At 49.3% G+C, this 13,477-nt stretch overlaps 5 protein-coding genes across 5 annotated transcripts; 2 read left to right on the top strand and 3 right to left on the bottom strand.

Moving 5' to 3' along the window:
• Window positions 1-6,621: 6,621 nt before the first annotated feature.
• LOC125953164 (divalent-cation tolerance protein CutA) lies at window positions 6,622-8,036 on the bottom strand. Its single transcript, XM_049682694.1, has 4 exons — window positions 7,834-8,036; window positions 7,647-7,747; window positions 7,394-7,499; window positions 6,622-7,251 (listed from the first exon to the last, which is right to left on the bottom strand). Exons 3-4 carry the CDS (start codon window positions 7,452-7,454, stop codon window positions 6,794-6,796), a joined length of 519 nt encoding a protein of 172 aa, XP_049538651.1. The 5' UTR covers window positions 7,455-7,499; window positions 7,647-7,747; window positions 7,834-8,036; the 3' UTR covers window positions 6,622-6,793.
• Window positions 8,037-8,316: 280 nt separating this feature from the next.
• LOC125953148 (39S ribosomal protein L32, mitochondrial) lies at window positions 8,317-9,279 on the top strand. The gene is made up of 3 exons (XM_049682693.1): window positions 8,317-8,516; window positions 8,580-8,837; window positions 8,921-9,279. The coding sequence occupies exons 1-3, from the start codon at window positions 8,423-8,425 to the stop codon at window positions 9,184-9,186; spliced, it is 618 nt and encodes a 205-aa protein (XP_049538650.1). The 5' UTR covers window positions 8,317-8,422; the 3' UTR covers window positions 9,187-9,279.
• A 119-nt stretch (window positions 9,280-9,398) lies between these two features.
• LOC125953100 (alpha-ketoglutarate-dependent dioxygenase alkB homolog 7, mitochondrial) lies at window positions 9,399-10,593 on the top strand. Its single transcript, XM_049682689.1, has 4 exons — window positions 9,399-9,500; window positions 9,565-10,072; window positions 10,162-10,337; window positions 10,455-10,593. Exons 2-4 carry the CDS (start codon window positions 9,611-9,613, stop codon window positions 10,573-10,575), a joined length of 759 nt encoding a protein of 252 aa, XP_049538646.1. The 5' UTR covers window positions 9,399-9,500; window positions 9,565-9,610; the 3' UTR covers window positions 10,576-10,593.
• On the bottom strand, window positions 10,488-11,695 carry LOC125953132 (glutathione S-transferase theta-1-like). Its single transcript, XM_049682692.1, has 4 exons — window positions 11,414-11,695; window positions 10,924-11,346; window positions 10,692-10,865; window positions 10,488-10,624 (listed from the first exon to the last, which is right to left on the bottom strand). The coding sequence occupies exons 1-3, from the start codon at window positions 11,529-11,531 to the stop codon at window positions 10,717-10,719; spliced, it is 690 nt and encodes a 229-aa protein (XP_049538649.1). The 5' UTR covers window positions 11,532-11,695; the 3' UTR covers window positions 10,488-10,624; window positions 10,692-10,716.
• Window positions 11,696-11,768: 73 nt separating this feature from the next.
• On the bottom strand, window positions 11,769-12,887 carry LOC125953116 (glutathione S-transferase theta-1-like). The gene is made up of 2 exons (XM_049682690.1): window positions 12,564-12,887; window positions 11,769-12,498 (listed from the first exon to the last, which is right to left on the bottom strand). The coding sequence occupies exons 1-2, from the start codon at window positions 12,679-12,681 to the stop codon at window positions 11,897-11,899; spliced, it is 720 nt and encodes a 239-aa protein (XP_049538647.1). The 5' UTR covers window positions 12,682-12,887; the 3' UTR covers window positions 11,769-11,896.
• Between the last annotated feature and the right edge of the window lie 590 nt (window positions 12,888-13,477).

The raw sequence follows: 13,477 nt of genomic DNA on the forward strand, positions 1-13,477 counted from the left end.
AGGATGGATGGAGCGCTGGCGCTCAGTTCGTCTCTGTAGTGTCCGACGGATACTTAGCACCCCCGATCGATTCGATCCGATTCAATCACAACACTAAATCACGTACGCAAGGGCCAGGCCGGCCTCAGGGATTTCTTCCGTTCCGTTCCGTTTCCGTTTCCGTACCGTACCGTACGGATTTGCAGCGCACGAGATTCTCCTGTCGCCGTTGTTTGAGGTAGCTGCTGCCGGCTGCGTGCCTGTAACTGCAACGGAGCCGTCGACGGCCCCACTCACTCACTCACTCACTAACACGCCCGAATGATGATGATGCGGATGATGATAACGCTCTCTCGGGGTAGGAACGGATCGTCGTCGAAGCGAATCCAAAGAATCGAAGTTCCGATCGTGGTCGTCGTCGGCTTCGTGGGCAGAGCGAAACGGTTGGCGACGGTGGTGGTGGCGGCGGCGGCGGCGGCGGCGGTTGGCGTTGTTGTCGTCGGCGAAGTCGTCGTCGTCGTTGTCCTCGTCGTCGTCGTCGTGTGTCCGTCGTGCTTCGATCGTCCGTCTATCTACGCGGCCACATTGACAATGAACCGACGATGGAATCCTGAATGAACGAACCGGAATGAATCGCGGGCACGGTACGTCAATGACGCGACGCCGGCAGCTCCGCCTCCGCCCGGGGGGCGGACCCGAAAAGTGGGCGTGGCAAGGGCGGGTCGATTAATGCGCGCACACACAGCCTAGATACACACACGCACGCACGCACGCACACGCACATCGAACAGCATCGAACTGCACAGCGTAGAGAAAGATGGCGAGCATTTTTTGTTTTTTTGCTGTTCTACCATAACGCGCATTGGGGCGCGCGGTTTGCTCCGGAATCCCCGGTCCCAGGGTGGAAGACGCAGCTCCTGTGCTGCCCAGCAGCACAGCCGGCAAGCTATGCCAGTACACCGTGCGGACGTTTTGGGCGGCAATCCTCAGTATCCTCCGTAGTATTGTGTGTCGTCGTGCTGCAACGATGCTGCGGATGAAAAGTTATGATGAAAGTAGGATGGAAGGTTGGATTCTGGCGGCTACGCGGTCTACCCAACGGAAAGGGGTGCATTTTTTACCTCCTAATGTTTGAAACAGAAAGTTACTTTATTTAACAGAATGAATATTGAATCGTATCTGTCCGGAAGCAAATACTAAAGCGTAGGAAGTGCTCTCTGCTGCTGGATAAAATAGGATGTTAAATGATTTGCTGTAAAGGGATGCCGCGTCACGTCACCCGGCATCACTTTGCTCCTATCTAACCTTGCCCTCCCCCAAGAAAGGGGTGGTCGTTACGGTGGTCGTTGCGCGGTTTTTGGTTTTTTTTTTTTTGCCGGTCGCTCGGAATCTTTCACACACCATTAGGACATACACACACACACATACACAATTTTATTGCCCGTTTTCGCGGTTCGCAGAGAGCTATGCTATGCTGCTGATGGCGCGAGCGCACGCGTGCGCCCTTTTGCCGACATTTCCAGATCCGGATTTGCTCCAGTTGTTCGGTGTATTGTTCTCTTCTTTCAGCTTGAACACGCGCATATTGACGCTCAACGTTGAGCTCTCCCCCCCCTCACCTTTCCTTTCTCTTTCTTTCTTTCTCTCTCTCCCTGTCTCTCTCCCTCTCTCTCGCTCTCTTTCCGCTACCGATGGTGAACGAATTAACGGCAATGCTGGCAAAGGAGGCAGGAGTAGACAGCTCCGAGCAGCGAACCAACTGAACGTGTTCTCACACGACCACAAACAGTAAAGCATTCCTGCCAGAACCCCTTGTCCTACTCCTGGGGCACACAAAAAAAAACCCCTTATTGTTGCATGCGTATGCAACCCGTGTATCGTACTTTAAGCGCCATTTGCAGATCGAGCTGTCATCACCGTCGCGCGCTCGTCCTTTTACTGATACTGACAGGAGCAGCAGGAAAAGCAGCAGCAGCTCAATCGAGCGCGTCCGGCAACAACCGCAGGAACATGCATCCTTGCGCTTTGGCGTCACGGTTTGCATGCCACAGTTGTGGTCTGCCCGACCGACCGACCGTTCTAAGCTGGCCGGGTTCAGGCCCGGCGGAAACGGATTTATGTTTTTTTGGGTGACGGCGCACTGCAAACTGAACTCTCCTCTGCTCTGCACTGCCCTTCCTTCCTTCCTTCCTTCCTTCCTTCCCACCCCTAAACAGCGCTGTAATTGTTGCGAATGCCCCTCTGGTGTATGTATGTGTGTGTGTGTGTGTGTGTGTGTCCAGATCCAGAGCAGACAGTATCCAATACGCTGCTGTACGGTGTGCGGTCGGCCGGCGTTAGACCGAGGCCGCCAGCAGAGCCCACAGTACGGCACGACCTGACCTTTCGCACACGGAACACGGTCCAATCGGTCTTGCATCGATGCGGTTCGTTTAGCCCCGCTTCCTCCCTCCCTCCCTCCCTCCCTCCCCCCTCCCATACCCCAAGGATTTTGTAACGAACCGCGGAAGGCTCACGAGGGTCACGGCACCAGCGTCCCTGACGCACCGTCTGCCTGTCTGCGGTGCCTCTATCTATCTAATATATCCTTTTGGGCTCTCCTTTTGCGGGGACCGACGATTATTGACCGACCGTCCGGATGTGAGCGTCGTCGTGCACTTCGATCGAGCATGAAGAGTGCAAAAGATACGAGTAACGAGCTGCTGCTGAACGTATTAACGCCATGTTTTTTTTGTTGTTGTTTTTGTTTTAAGTAAGTGTGTGAAATTAAGGGAAGCCGTGCTGGGCGACGTAGTATTCGATTCGTTCGGGAATTCAGTATCTTTTGACTGGTACTTGCTTCTGATATGTCCTATGATTTTGATACTAGCAGCCGATCCGATCGGACGGGAAGCACTTCGTCCCAGCCGTGGCGACATCCATGGCGTTCACAGCGTCGTCGTCGTCGTCGTCGTCGTCGTCGAGTGCAGTTTGAAGTGCCCGCGGATCAACAAAACGCAAGCTATGGGAGCTTTTCGAGTGGGAATAGGGCGCCCGGCACCCCGGTGAGGTCGATCGTGCAGGTCCGATGAGCGGGCTACCAATGCATACCGGGCTGCCTGTTTCAAGGGCTTCGCAAACAATGTTAACGCCCGCCTCGTAGTCCGTGTAATGTGTGACGGTGACGCTGGGGCGGTGCGGACTGGCACCTAAGGAATGGTAGGCGGCCAGCGTCAAGGCGGAAACGGAAATGGGCAAGCAGAGGGTAGAGACCAGATGATAGCGGGCTGGATGGCGAGATGGCGGGCCCAAAGACCGACCAGTGACCACTATATTCCCGGTTTGGTGAGGCGCAAGGGGCGGGCAGGCGGTGCCTTCTTCTTCTTCTTCTTACACGGTGCCGAGTGTCTTAACGGCAATCATCATCATCGTCTTACAGCGTCGGTTTCCACGTCGCGAGATCTTCGATGTCAGCAACACAGTCAGCGCGCGGTCTTCCTTTTTGGTTCACCGGACACCATCCGTGTACCGTCGCTGCCACCGATACATCATTTGTTTTTCATTATGATGATGCGACCGGGGTCATTCCGGCACACAGATGCCGCCGGAACCTTTTTTTTCTTTTTTCTTTTTTTTTTTTGGAAACCCTCTCAGGGAAACCCGAGGGATGACGAATGTGGCAAGGCAAGAAACGGAATACAAGCTGACAGGCGCACGGAGCACAAGAAAACGTACCCGAGGGTCAGGTCGCACCACACTAACGCACACCCTGCAGGGGCGGCCGCCGGCGGCTTGTCGGTGTCACCAGCGCACTAGCGCACTCCGGTTTCCAGGGCCCGGGGGAGGGTTTCGGCGATCATAATCGTGCTGCTCACATGCTCTCGTGCACCGCGCACCCTGCCTTTGTCCTCTTTGTCGCCCAATTGTGCCATCCCGGACGCGCACATCGCCATTTACGGGTTCACATCAAATCATCTGTCACATCGTTTCGTCCCAAAAGTCAAATGTCAACCGGTATCGGTGACGTGTTGACTAACGAACAACAGGCTCCGCATCCGTACGCTAATGCTCTAGTGTATGGTTTCGTTGTTGTTAGAATTAGCATATCTTCCATGTCATTCCACGTAATCGGTACACTCGATCAGATGGAAGTGCAGAAAAAGGGGGCCGATGAGCGAACGATCGATGGGGCGATCTAGCGATGGCGGCTCCTAAACGCTACAAATCGAAAGTTCTGCAATAGCCGCATATTCATGATAGTAACTATTTTTAAACCATGTTTTGGAGAACGTTGCTATCGTGACCGATCACAGTTAGGATTAAACGAAACTTTCTTTGAGAGTAAAGCCGCTCTTATCCAGCCTCTTGTCGGCCGGGAAAAGAAGGGACAAAATGCGCCATAAACACGTCATCCATATGTGCTCCCCCGGGCATGCATGCATTGTTGGCATGTATTTGATAGTGGCAAAACAAGGTTGCTATCGTGGCCGGCCTCTGAAATAAAGTTTCGCACCAAACTAAATGACAGTCATTTTTTTTTTTTTTTAACGATGAAAGTGACTATCGTCGATCTTTGGTTGCAGTGTGCAACATTCGCATTTGGCTGCCTCAATTTTTCCTGCCTGCGGATGCGCCAGTGGCATCCGGGCGCGACAACGCACAAAATACGATTTCAATCCGACCGTGGACCTACGGGCATAACGGGTTCCCGGACCTGCCTTCCTTGCACTCTTTGTTTTTTTTTCTTGCAGACTCGCCGGGCCGCTGATGAGCGCATGCCGGTGGTCCCAACGGACCGTTAAACGCTCCGGACGGTCGGGCGCGTTGCAAAAGTGTCGCTCGCGCGCCCAGAACCAAGAGCTCTGAGTGCACACACAGCGGTCGCGATTCCATTTTCGTAGCAGATCAAACGGAAAATTGCGACCCCTTCATCCTCCCACACACGCACAAGCGCGCGCCCACACACACACACACACACACACACACACACACACACACACACACACACACACACACACACACACACACACACACACACACACACACACACACACACACACACACACACACACACACACACACACACACACACACACACACACACACACACACACACACACACACACACACACACACACACACACACACACACACACACACACACACACACACACACACACACACACACACACACACACACACACACACACACACACACACACACACACACACACACACACACACACACACACACACACACACACACACACACACACACATACATACATACGGATTCGAGGTGCCGGACCATCGAATGAAGATGTTATTCGCGCTCCACCGATCGATTTGCACTATCCCATGCTACACCGCCTCCCCCACCACCACCCGCACACCCTCTACCACCACCCCTACTCACCATGCGTCCTATCCCACACGGTGCCACAGTTCGTGGATCGCAGTACGTGGCAATCTAGCCCAACAGGCTTGCCGCGTGTAATCAGAACAGAAGTTCGTGGCCGGTGGCCACACCCGCCCAGCCTTTGACTACGAGAAGTTCGAGAGCTCTCTCGGGGAGAGAGATAGGAGGGCTACGGTCTCTATACAGATTGTGCGTCCGGCGGGCGTTACATGGATCATCTCACATGCCTGTGAGCCTCCTTCCTTCCTTCACCTCCACCCCCATTAAGGTACCGCTCGCTTCATTAACTGCAAACCTTCTTCGTGCTCCTCTTCCTCGCTCGACACCGCTCCATTTCCCCGCTAGCCCGATCGTCCACGCTGGTCGGCTACTACTACGCTGTTTGCCAGCGTCTCGCGTGTGAGATCTCGATCACTCAATTTTACAGAGGGCTGAAGGCAAAAGAGATAGTTCCGTGGGGGGAAGGGGAGGCGCATGCGGTATTGGGGAATCGGGTGGAAGTTGTTCAAACGAAAATGAGCGGCTGCAAGTGGTTAGATAGTTCGGTTGCTCGCTTTTCAAGGATTGGCCTCGTTGCGCCCCATGCCCATCCTCCTCGTCTCGTGCTTTTCTGTCGCTCTGCCGAAGAGGGAAATGATGCGCGATAGTAACGACTATCGGTTGCGGTCCTGTGCGAGACCAACGAGCGTAGGGGCCCAGCAGTTGTTGCGATGACAGCCGTTGCCTACCGGTGGCGTAGGTACCGGTACCACAGGAAGATATATAAATATATAATTTGCCCTATTAGCGGCATCGCTCATGCGTTCCCGTCTGCCATCTCTCTAACTTTTAAGTATTATTGTCCTTTTTCCATGCTTTAAACCATTCCGGGCCAGATTGTCGGTTGTTTTACGCATTTTTTGAAAGCGTGCGCAGTTCGAAGGAACTGGCAATTCGCTTCTTAGGAGCCAAATGAATTTAAAAGAATCACTCAAGCAGATCCCAATATCTCGTATGGTAAAAGGCATACAAAGTGATCGATTAATTTTTAACCGGCCATCAACCGGTCAGTTTTAAACATTAGCTGACCACATTGTATGCGTCTTGTCATACGGGATAATCACAAAACAATGGAGATAAATTTGACGAAATGCTTACACTCCGAATAACATGCTTTGCTTTAAATTTGCTATTTGTGAAATTCCCCTTGCAATAATTTCTCGTCATCATAGTTCCCATACACAGAAAAAAAAAGAAGATTTACTATTTCGTACGATAAATCGCTTCATTCTTTAAATTCAAACCATGTAAATCAATCAGCAATCAAAACCAAGGCTGTTATTACTGTAAGTGTTATAATTAATAGAAAGCAATGTATGAACGTTCGTTTACCGCTCTAGACCCCCACTCTTTACTACTTTATGGCGATGAAATCTGCTAACTATCAGCGTTGTGGCCCTCAAGATTGGCAACTAACTCATCGAGCGTTTTGGCAAGTAGCTCTGGGTTTGGTTCTGCCGAAACCTGAGTTTCAATCCAGTTAAGATAATCCGCGTCACCATTATGGATGGGAAATGATACTATCTCGGGAACATCGTAATGATGATGCTTCCTAATGAAACGAGCGATGTCGTCAACACGCGATGCCCGCGTTTTGATCTTTAGCAGTGTTTCTGGGTCGCAGCATGATTTTCCGTTCCAAATGTAATACGATGTTACATTGGGCACGACATGCACGCACGCCGCAAGCCTTTCATTTGTCAATATACGGGCGATCAATGCTGCTTGCTTTTCGTCACCAAAGGATACTTGAACCATAGCAAACTCGGTCGTCGTCTTCGCATTGCTTTCATTGGTACTCATTCTGTAAATTATTCGTCTCGAAGAAGCTGGATCTAAAAATAAAATAAACAGGGGTTAATGGGCGTGACTTTGTATTATTTCATATGTTTCCACAACAGGAATAGATGAGCAATCTTACAATCATGATAGAAATATAGCAATTTTCAAAGTGTAGAGTGGTGTTATAGTACTTACATAGAAATATTTTTAATATTTTTGTTAGCGACTTCACGCCGGCGCTTGTTTTTATGCTCATAGCCAAGGTGTAGCCATAGCCGAATAAGTCATGTGCAATCTCGTTCTGAAAAAATAACAATAAAAATGTTAGACAGCATAAAATGGTTGTGAAGTCTTCCATAATGTTTCGCAAGACTGTGAGTTAAACCGACAATGGCTCACATTTTGCAAACAAAATGTAGATTACATGCATAAGATAGAAAATACTTACTGATGTGCCAGATGTATGCTGGCCCGATTAGGTGCAATCTTTTCGTTCCCTTCGGTAGCTATACGTAAATTGAATTGCAGTAGCTCTTACTGTGATGATGACTACAAGGAGAGTTCAAACGTTAATACAACAGGCGCTTGTGGAATCACGAACCTTGATGCTGGGTGGAGCGGTTTCCGATGGTTACCTTTCAAGATACCCGGGTCTCGGTCGCTGACTTCGGTGCACTCTACAGGTCACTATGAGTTGATTAATTGGTGCCCGCAGTCTGTAAAAGGATTTAGAATCCTTTTTCCGCCCCGTTTAATTTCTGAAACTTTACAGAAGTGCCTTTTTTTCGGCAAATTCCGTGTCGCACCGAAAATGAAACAACAAATAACACACGATGCACGGAATTATACCCACACAGCAGAAATCGACAATCATTATGATTATGTTTATGAACCATGCTTCAGTTCTGTAAAATTCTTTAATCGATAATTTTCCGATCTATATTGATAATTCTTTGTGAATGTTCCTTCTGTAACATGCAAAGTTTTGATTTTTATCTTCGTGTTATGCCATCGAGCCATTTACGTATTACTGCGCCTGGTTATTATTTGAGACACCAGAACCAGAACTTTACTTGTCAGTTGGCCAGAACTTTACTTGTCAGTGTAAACAATCTATACACCAAAATGGCGGCACTGTCGGAAAAGGTAGTTCAATAGGAGACCACCCCGGTGAATACAGAACGGAAAAATACGCCGCCGACAACAGTGAATTTATAAGTGAAGATGGCCCGTTTGTTACGAAGGCTTGTAGATAAGCTTCAGGGTAATTTGTTGTTGCTAGAGCACCATTTCTTCGGTGGTAACCAGTTTCCTCCAGGTAGGAGAGCGAAGCCGTCCAAAACAAACACTTTACATAATGAAAACGTATAACTTATCGCAGGAGGATTGGCTCTGGTCGGCATCGAACAGCGTTCGGTACAACAGAGGCGGCAGTGTCCACCAAGTGGCTCTTTTTCATTAAGGGATCTCCTGGGCGATGGCATCTTATGGGCTGTGCCAAAGCACAGACGCACCGTGGAGAAGCGACACAAGCGCAAGTACGGTTCGCCCGAGTACAAGTTGAAAATACTGACCCCCAAAACACATCTACGGTCCTGTGCGACGTGCGGTAGCGACCATGAGGTCGGTGTGCTTTGTCGTAAGTTTTAATGTTCTAAATTCCGTAAAACGCTCATGCGATGCCGTCTACATTCTGACAATCTCTCCCTCTATTTCTGGCAGCGACATGCTACCGACAAGTACGAACCGAAACTGAGCAGATGCAGGAGAAAATTCAGCAAGAGCTTAAGTTGGACCCGGTGGACAGAGAAGTGGTTATACTGTATGCCAATGAAAAAGAGGAGCAACCGGCGGAGTTTTGGCAGGACAAGCGTATCGTGGAGATGGAGAAGCCGCGTCCGCTGTGGTTTAGCAAAAACTTGTTACAGAAAGCAACACAGACCACGGACCCGGACGAACTGAAGCCGGGTGCAGATAAGCTGGGATAAATGTGGGATGCAGCGGGGCACGGGCTTCATGTCGTAACATTAAACATTGTTCGAAATACCGATAGTCATGAATGCAATCACTTATTAGACAAAAGTTAATCGTAATCTATAGTTTTTCTTGTTTTGTTCCGAACTGAGCAGCTCAATCGATCCATTATAATCTGTTTCCTTTTTATTCTGTTTGAAGTAACATAACCAAAGCATTTGACAGATGTCAACCAGATACCGGTGAGACCGAAACAGTTACGCGATCCGTTCGCATCTCGTATTCGCTTGGCCGTTGGATTTTTAATTATTTCCTGCTGTTAAACCACGTATGAGCCTGGTAAAGTGCTAGCATTATGCTAAGCATTGAAAAACACGTCTTTTATTTTATAGGTTTGCGAGTCGGGAGTCGATACAGGACATTACCAGCACTGCGAGTATGGTTACACCCTTGCGCACAGCAATCGCGATCCACCGAAAATGTATGACGACCGGATTGGCCATTCGAGGCTGGCAAATGTTGCGCGCACCGCTGCAACAATTATGTCATACCAAAGCGGCCACAGAATGTGTCTCATTTCACGGCCAGTGGCCGGCAGACGAGCAGAAAGCGTTTTGTCAGGATATGCTCGTAGTCCAACAGTTCCTCAATGAAACAGAGGAAAGCGGACTTTTGGGTGAAATCGAACCGTACCTGAAGCGATTACGATACGAATTCGATCACTGGGATGATGCGATACACGGGTACCGCGAGACGGAACGTAAGCACTGGCAGCCGAGCAACCGTGCCATCATCGACCGAATAATAGCGACCGCGTTCGGCGGTGTAGCAATGCCGTACGTACACGTACTGGATCTGGCCGAGACGGGAGTTATCAAACCACACGTGGATAGTGTCCGGGTATGATTGATATATTTGTTGCCTTTGTTGCCTTGGCAAAAATGGACCATTGCCTTACCAATCATTTACGGTTGAATGTGAATTTGCAGTATTGCGGCAACATTATCGCTGGGGTCAGTCTACTGTCCGATTCGGTGATGCGCTTGGTACGGACCAACGACGAGGAGCAGACAAATGAAGAGTACCGTCAAATATTTGCCAAAGAACGGCATATAAAGTACTGGGCCGATGTCCTACTACCACGCCGCTCGCTCTATGTAATGAGGTAAATGGTAACACGCGTTTGTTTGTTTGGATGGTTAATGCTTCATAACGATGAAACTCATTTACGGTAGTTCCCGGTTTGCCCAACACATTGTTTATCTTTTTATTGCCATTTCAGAGATACGGCTCGATACAAATTTACACACGAAATTCTACCATCCAACGAGTCACAGTTCCTTCAGCAGCCGGTATGCAAGAGCCGCCGCATATCGATTATCTGCAGGAATGAACCAACATGAGCCGCTTCGCGTTCCGACGACAGTCGGTCTTTAGTCCGAATTCTAGGGACTGAGCATGTAAATATACTTAAAACACGCTAAAATATGCAATTCCGTTTGAATCCGAAGCACCATACCTTTTAGAAGAATTACCGGAAGCATTTACAGCTTCGGTTTGGGTACCGAGTCTGGCATGATTTTGTAGACCAGCTTATGTGCTTGATCGTAGTATGGATTGGTCGCGTTCCTTACTCGCTCCATCCACTGCGTTAGATTGGGTCTACCGGCGCATGGATCATAGCCGGCCATCTCTGTTAATAATGCAAGAAAATAATCGAGGATACCGCTAGCTGTACTACGGTTACTTACTCGGTTGCTCGATTTCGCAGGCCGCTACCAAATCAGCGATCGATATCTGATCACCCACGATGTAGGGTGAGCCATGGCCGAGAAATACTTGCTCGATAAAATCTAGACACGAGTCCAGCTGCGACTTGTACTGCTCGGCCCGCTTCGGGTCAACCGTGCTGCCCATCATGCGCGGCCGGAGCCAAACGTACTGGAAGTACGTGGCGCAGCTGGCGCGCGTGTTGTGATGCTGCCACTCCAAATACTCGTCAACACGTGCCTGCCGGCGGCTATCGGTCGGGTACCAGTGTTCCGGCAGTTGATACTCCCGTGCCAGATAACGTGCGATGGCTACACTCTCGGCAAGTTTGATCTGGCTATCGACAATGCACGGTACCTTCTGGAAGCGGTTAATCTCCTTGAACTGATCGGTTAGATGTTCACCTGGGGTATCGTGTTTGTGGTTAGAACATTCCATTACCAGCATTCCCCCGTCTATTCCAAAACGTACCTTTGCCCAAATTCACCAGGCATCGTTCGTATGGGATTTTGCTCTTTTCCAGCAAAATCCACAGCACCCGGGAAGGTTGCGACATGAGATCGTAGTATAGTTTCAGGGATTTAGCCATTGTATTTATCGTGAACTTATACGCTTAACGGCTTTAGCAACAACTGAGAATAAAATAACTAAGACCGCAACACACTTTGATCGTACCTACGACACTGAGCAAAGTACAATAATGATTGCGGAGGTACACTCAAATAAGATTAAGCGCGTTGCGTACGTTGATAACGTTGTTTTTCTGGTTTTGGATTGTCATCTATTGACCATACGCACAGGGTGTTCATCCTGCGCAGAACAGAAGATGAAGTTTGAATTTAGCTTTTGTATTTCGTGCGCAACAAATACCGTGCATGCACATTGAATGAGTTTTTTTTTTTAGAAAAAACTCCTAACTATTCTGTTTTCGATAAAGGAGGAGGCAAAATAGTTTCACTCCGCTTCCGGCAGCTGTGGGGTAACAATATGATCCGGTGCAAGCATGTACACGAACCGGTGTGCCTCATCGTAGTGCGGATTCGTGTGTGCCCGTACTGTCGCCATCCAGTGAGCTATACGTGGCCGCCCGAGACACGGATCGTACCCTGCAATCTTGGCCTGCTCGATTTCACAGGCCGCCGACAGATCGGCCACTGTGAGGGTGTCTCCACCGGTTAGGGTCGGTCCACTTGCACCGTCCCGCAACATTTCCCGCTCGAAAAAGTTCAGCCCTTGGGTTAGGCGTTGACGCAACCGATCCGCCTTGTCCGGGTCGACCTCCTTACCCATGAGCGGGTTCAGCCAGACGTAAAAAAAGTATAGCGATACGTCAGCCCGCAGGTTTAGGTGCTGCCAGGACAGGTATTCGTCAATCCGGGCCTGGCGAATTGAATCCCCAAGCGGGTACCATTGGTCCGACAGACGATACTCACGGGCAAGGTATCGATAGATGGCCACACTTTCCGCCAGCCGAAAGTCACTATCCTGCTCGACGATACACGGTACCTTGCCGAAGCGGTTCACGTTGGCCCGGTACTCCGGCGTTTTCTGTTCAACTGCAACAGGGTACAAAATAGTGCGTTTAAACCATTAGCAGTAACGGTGGCGTTATGCTATTTACACTTTCGCAGCGCAACCGGGCAGCGTTGGTACGGAATTTTATTAGCTTCCAGTAAGATGTACAGTGCCCGGGATGGTTGAGACATGAAGTCATAGTAGAGTTTAAGCCCCCGAGACATCGTAATTTTTTTTCACTTTAACCCTTCTGCGCGCAAGTCACTCGCTCTCTCTCGTTCGGAAATCTACTATTATCTACTAAAATCTGCTATTATCAACTGTTCGTTGTAAGCTTGGCGCGCGTTTTGCTGTTTTTTTTTCTGCTTTAGCCGGCACAGGGTGGTCAGAAGGCAGTATGGTTCGGCAGTGTTCCATGGAGACATCCTGACCCTGGTGCACTATACATTTGTATTTCAGGTAGGAACCCCCTACTAGCACCCCCTCTCACGGAGCGCTCAAAACATCATCCATTTGGTGGCAGAGTTGAATCGTCAAGGTCAAAGAAATGCGTGATTGGGCAATCGTGGTGTGGACGGCCGGTTACACATAAACGTTTTGGCATTAGCCGTGGCCACACGGGGCGAAAATTTGCGCGCAAATTTGCACATTAATGCCAAAATGTTTTCGCTTCGATATGTTTACATGGCCGGGTTGAGGAAATTAAATCGTTTTTTTGAAGAAAAGGATTGAATACACTAGCAATGATCACTCACTGTCGATGTAAACCACAAAAAGAACATATTGTGAGCCCTACCGTTTGCAAAAAGCTTTTACGCTAGGTTTTACGCTCCACGGACCAATAATCGTTTGACAGCATGTAAACGGCAAGAGTAAACGTTTTGGCATTAATTTTTTCGTTTGCGCTAGAGTTTTCGCCCCGTGTGGCCACGGCTATTAATTTTTACGTTTACGCTAGAGTTTACGCATCGTGTAGCAGGGCCTATACATCGAAACGATAAAACGGTATTTTCAAAACGA

Source organism: Anopheles darlingi, chromosome X, assembly GCF_943734745.1.
Source record: "Anopheles darlingi chromosome X, idAnoDarlMG_H_01, whole genome shotgun sequence".
Taxonomy (NCBI): domain Eukaryota; kingdom Metazoa; phylum Arthropoda; class Insecta; order Diptera; family Culicidae; genus Anopheles; species Anopheles darlingi.

Coding starts and splice junctions, on each gene's coding strand:
- LOC125953100 (XM_049682689.1), top strand. CDS start 9,611: ATGGTTACACCCTTGCGCACAGCAATCGCGATCCACCGAAAATGTATG. Junction 10,073..10,161: donor CACACGTGGATAGTGTCCGG/GTATGATTGATA, acceptor GTGAATTTGCAG/TATTGCGGCAACATTATCGC. Junction 10,338..10,454: donor CGCTCGCTCTATGTAATGAG/GTAAATGGTAAC, acceptor TTGCCATTTCAG/AGATACGGCTCGATACAAAT.
- LOC125953132 (XM_049682692.1), bottom strand. CDS start 11,531: ATGGCTAAATCCCTGAAACTATACTACGATCTCATGTCGCAACCTTCC. Junction 11,347..11,413: donor CCTGGTGAATTTGGGCAAAG/GTACGTTTTGGA, acceptor ACGATACCCCAG/GTGAACATCTAACCGATCAG. Junction 10,866..10,923: donor CTGCGAAATCGAGCAACCGA/GTAAGTAACCGT, acceptor CATTATTAACAG/AGATGGCCGGCTATGATCCA.
- LOC125953148 (XM_049682693.1), top strand. CDS start 8,423: ATGGCCCGTTTGTTACGAAGGCTTGTAGATAAGCTTCAGGGTAATTTG. Junction 8,517..8,579: donor TGGTAACCAGTTTCCTCCAG/GTAGGAGAGCGA, acceptor AACTTATCGCAG/GAGGATTGGCTCTGGTCGGC. Junction 8,838..8,920: donor TGAGGTCGGTGTGCTTTGTC/GTAAGTTTTAAT, acceptor TATTTCTGGCAG/CGACATGCTACCGACAAGTA.
- LOC125953116 (XM_049682690.1), bottom strand. CDS start 12,681: ATGTCTCGGGGGCTTAAACTCTACTATGACTTCATGTCTCAACCATCC. Junction 12,499..12,563: donor CCCGGTTGCGCTGCGAAAGT/GTAAATAGCATA, acceptor ACCCTGTTGCAG/TTGAACAGAAAACGCCGGAG.
- LOC125953164 (XM_049682694.1), bottom strand. CDS start 7,454: ATGAGCATAAAAACAAGCGCCGGCGTGAAGTCGCTAACAAAAATATTA. Junction 7,252..7,393: donor AATATTAAAAATATTTCTAT/GTAAGTACTATA, acceptor TTTTATTTTTAG/ATCCAGCTTCTTCGAGACGA.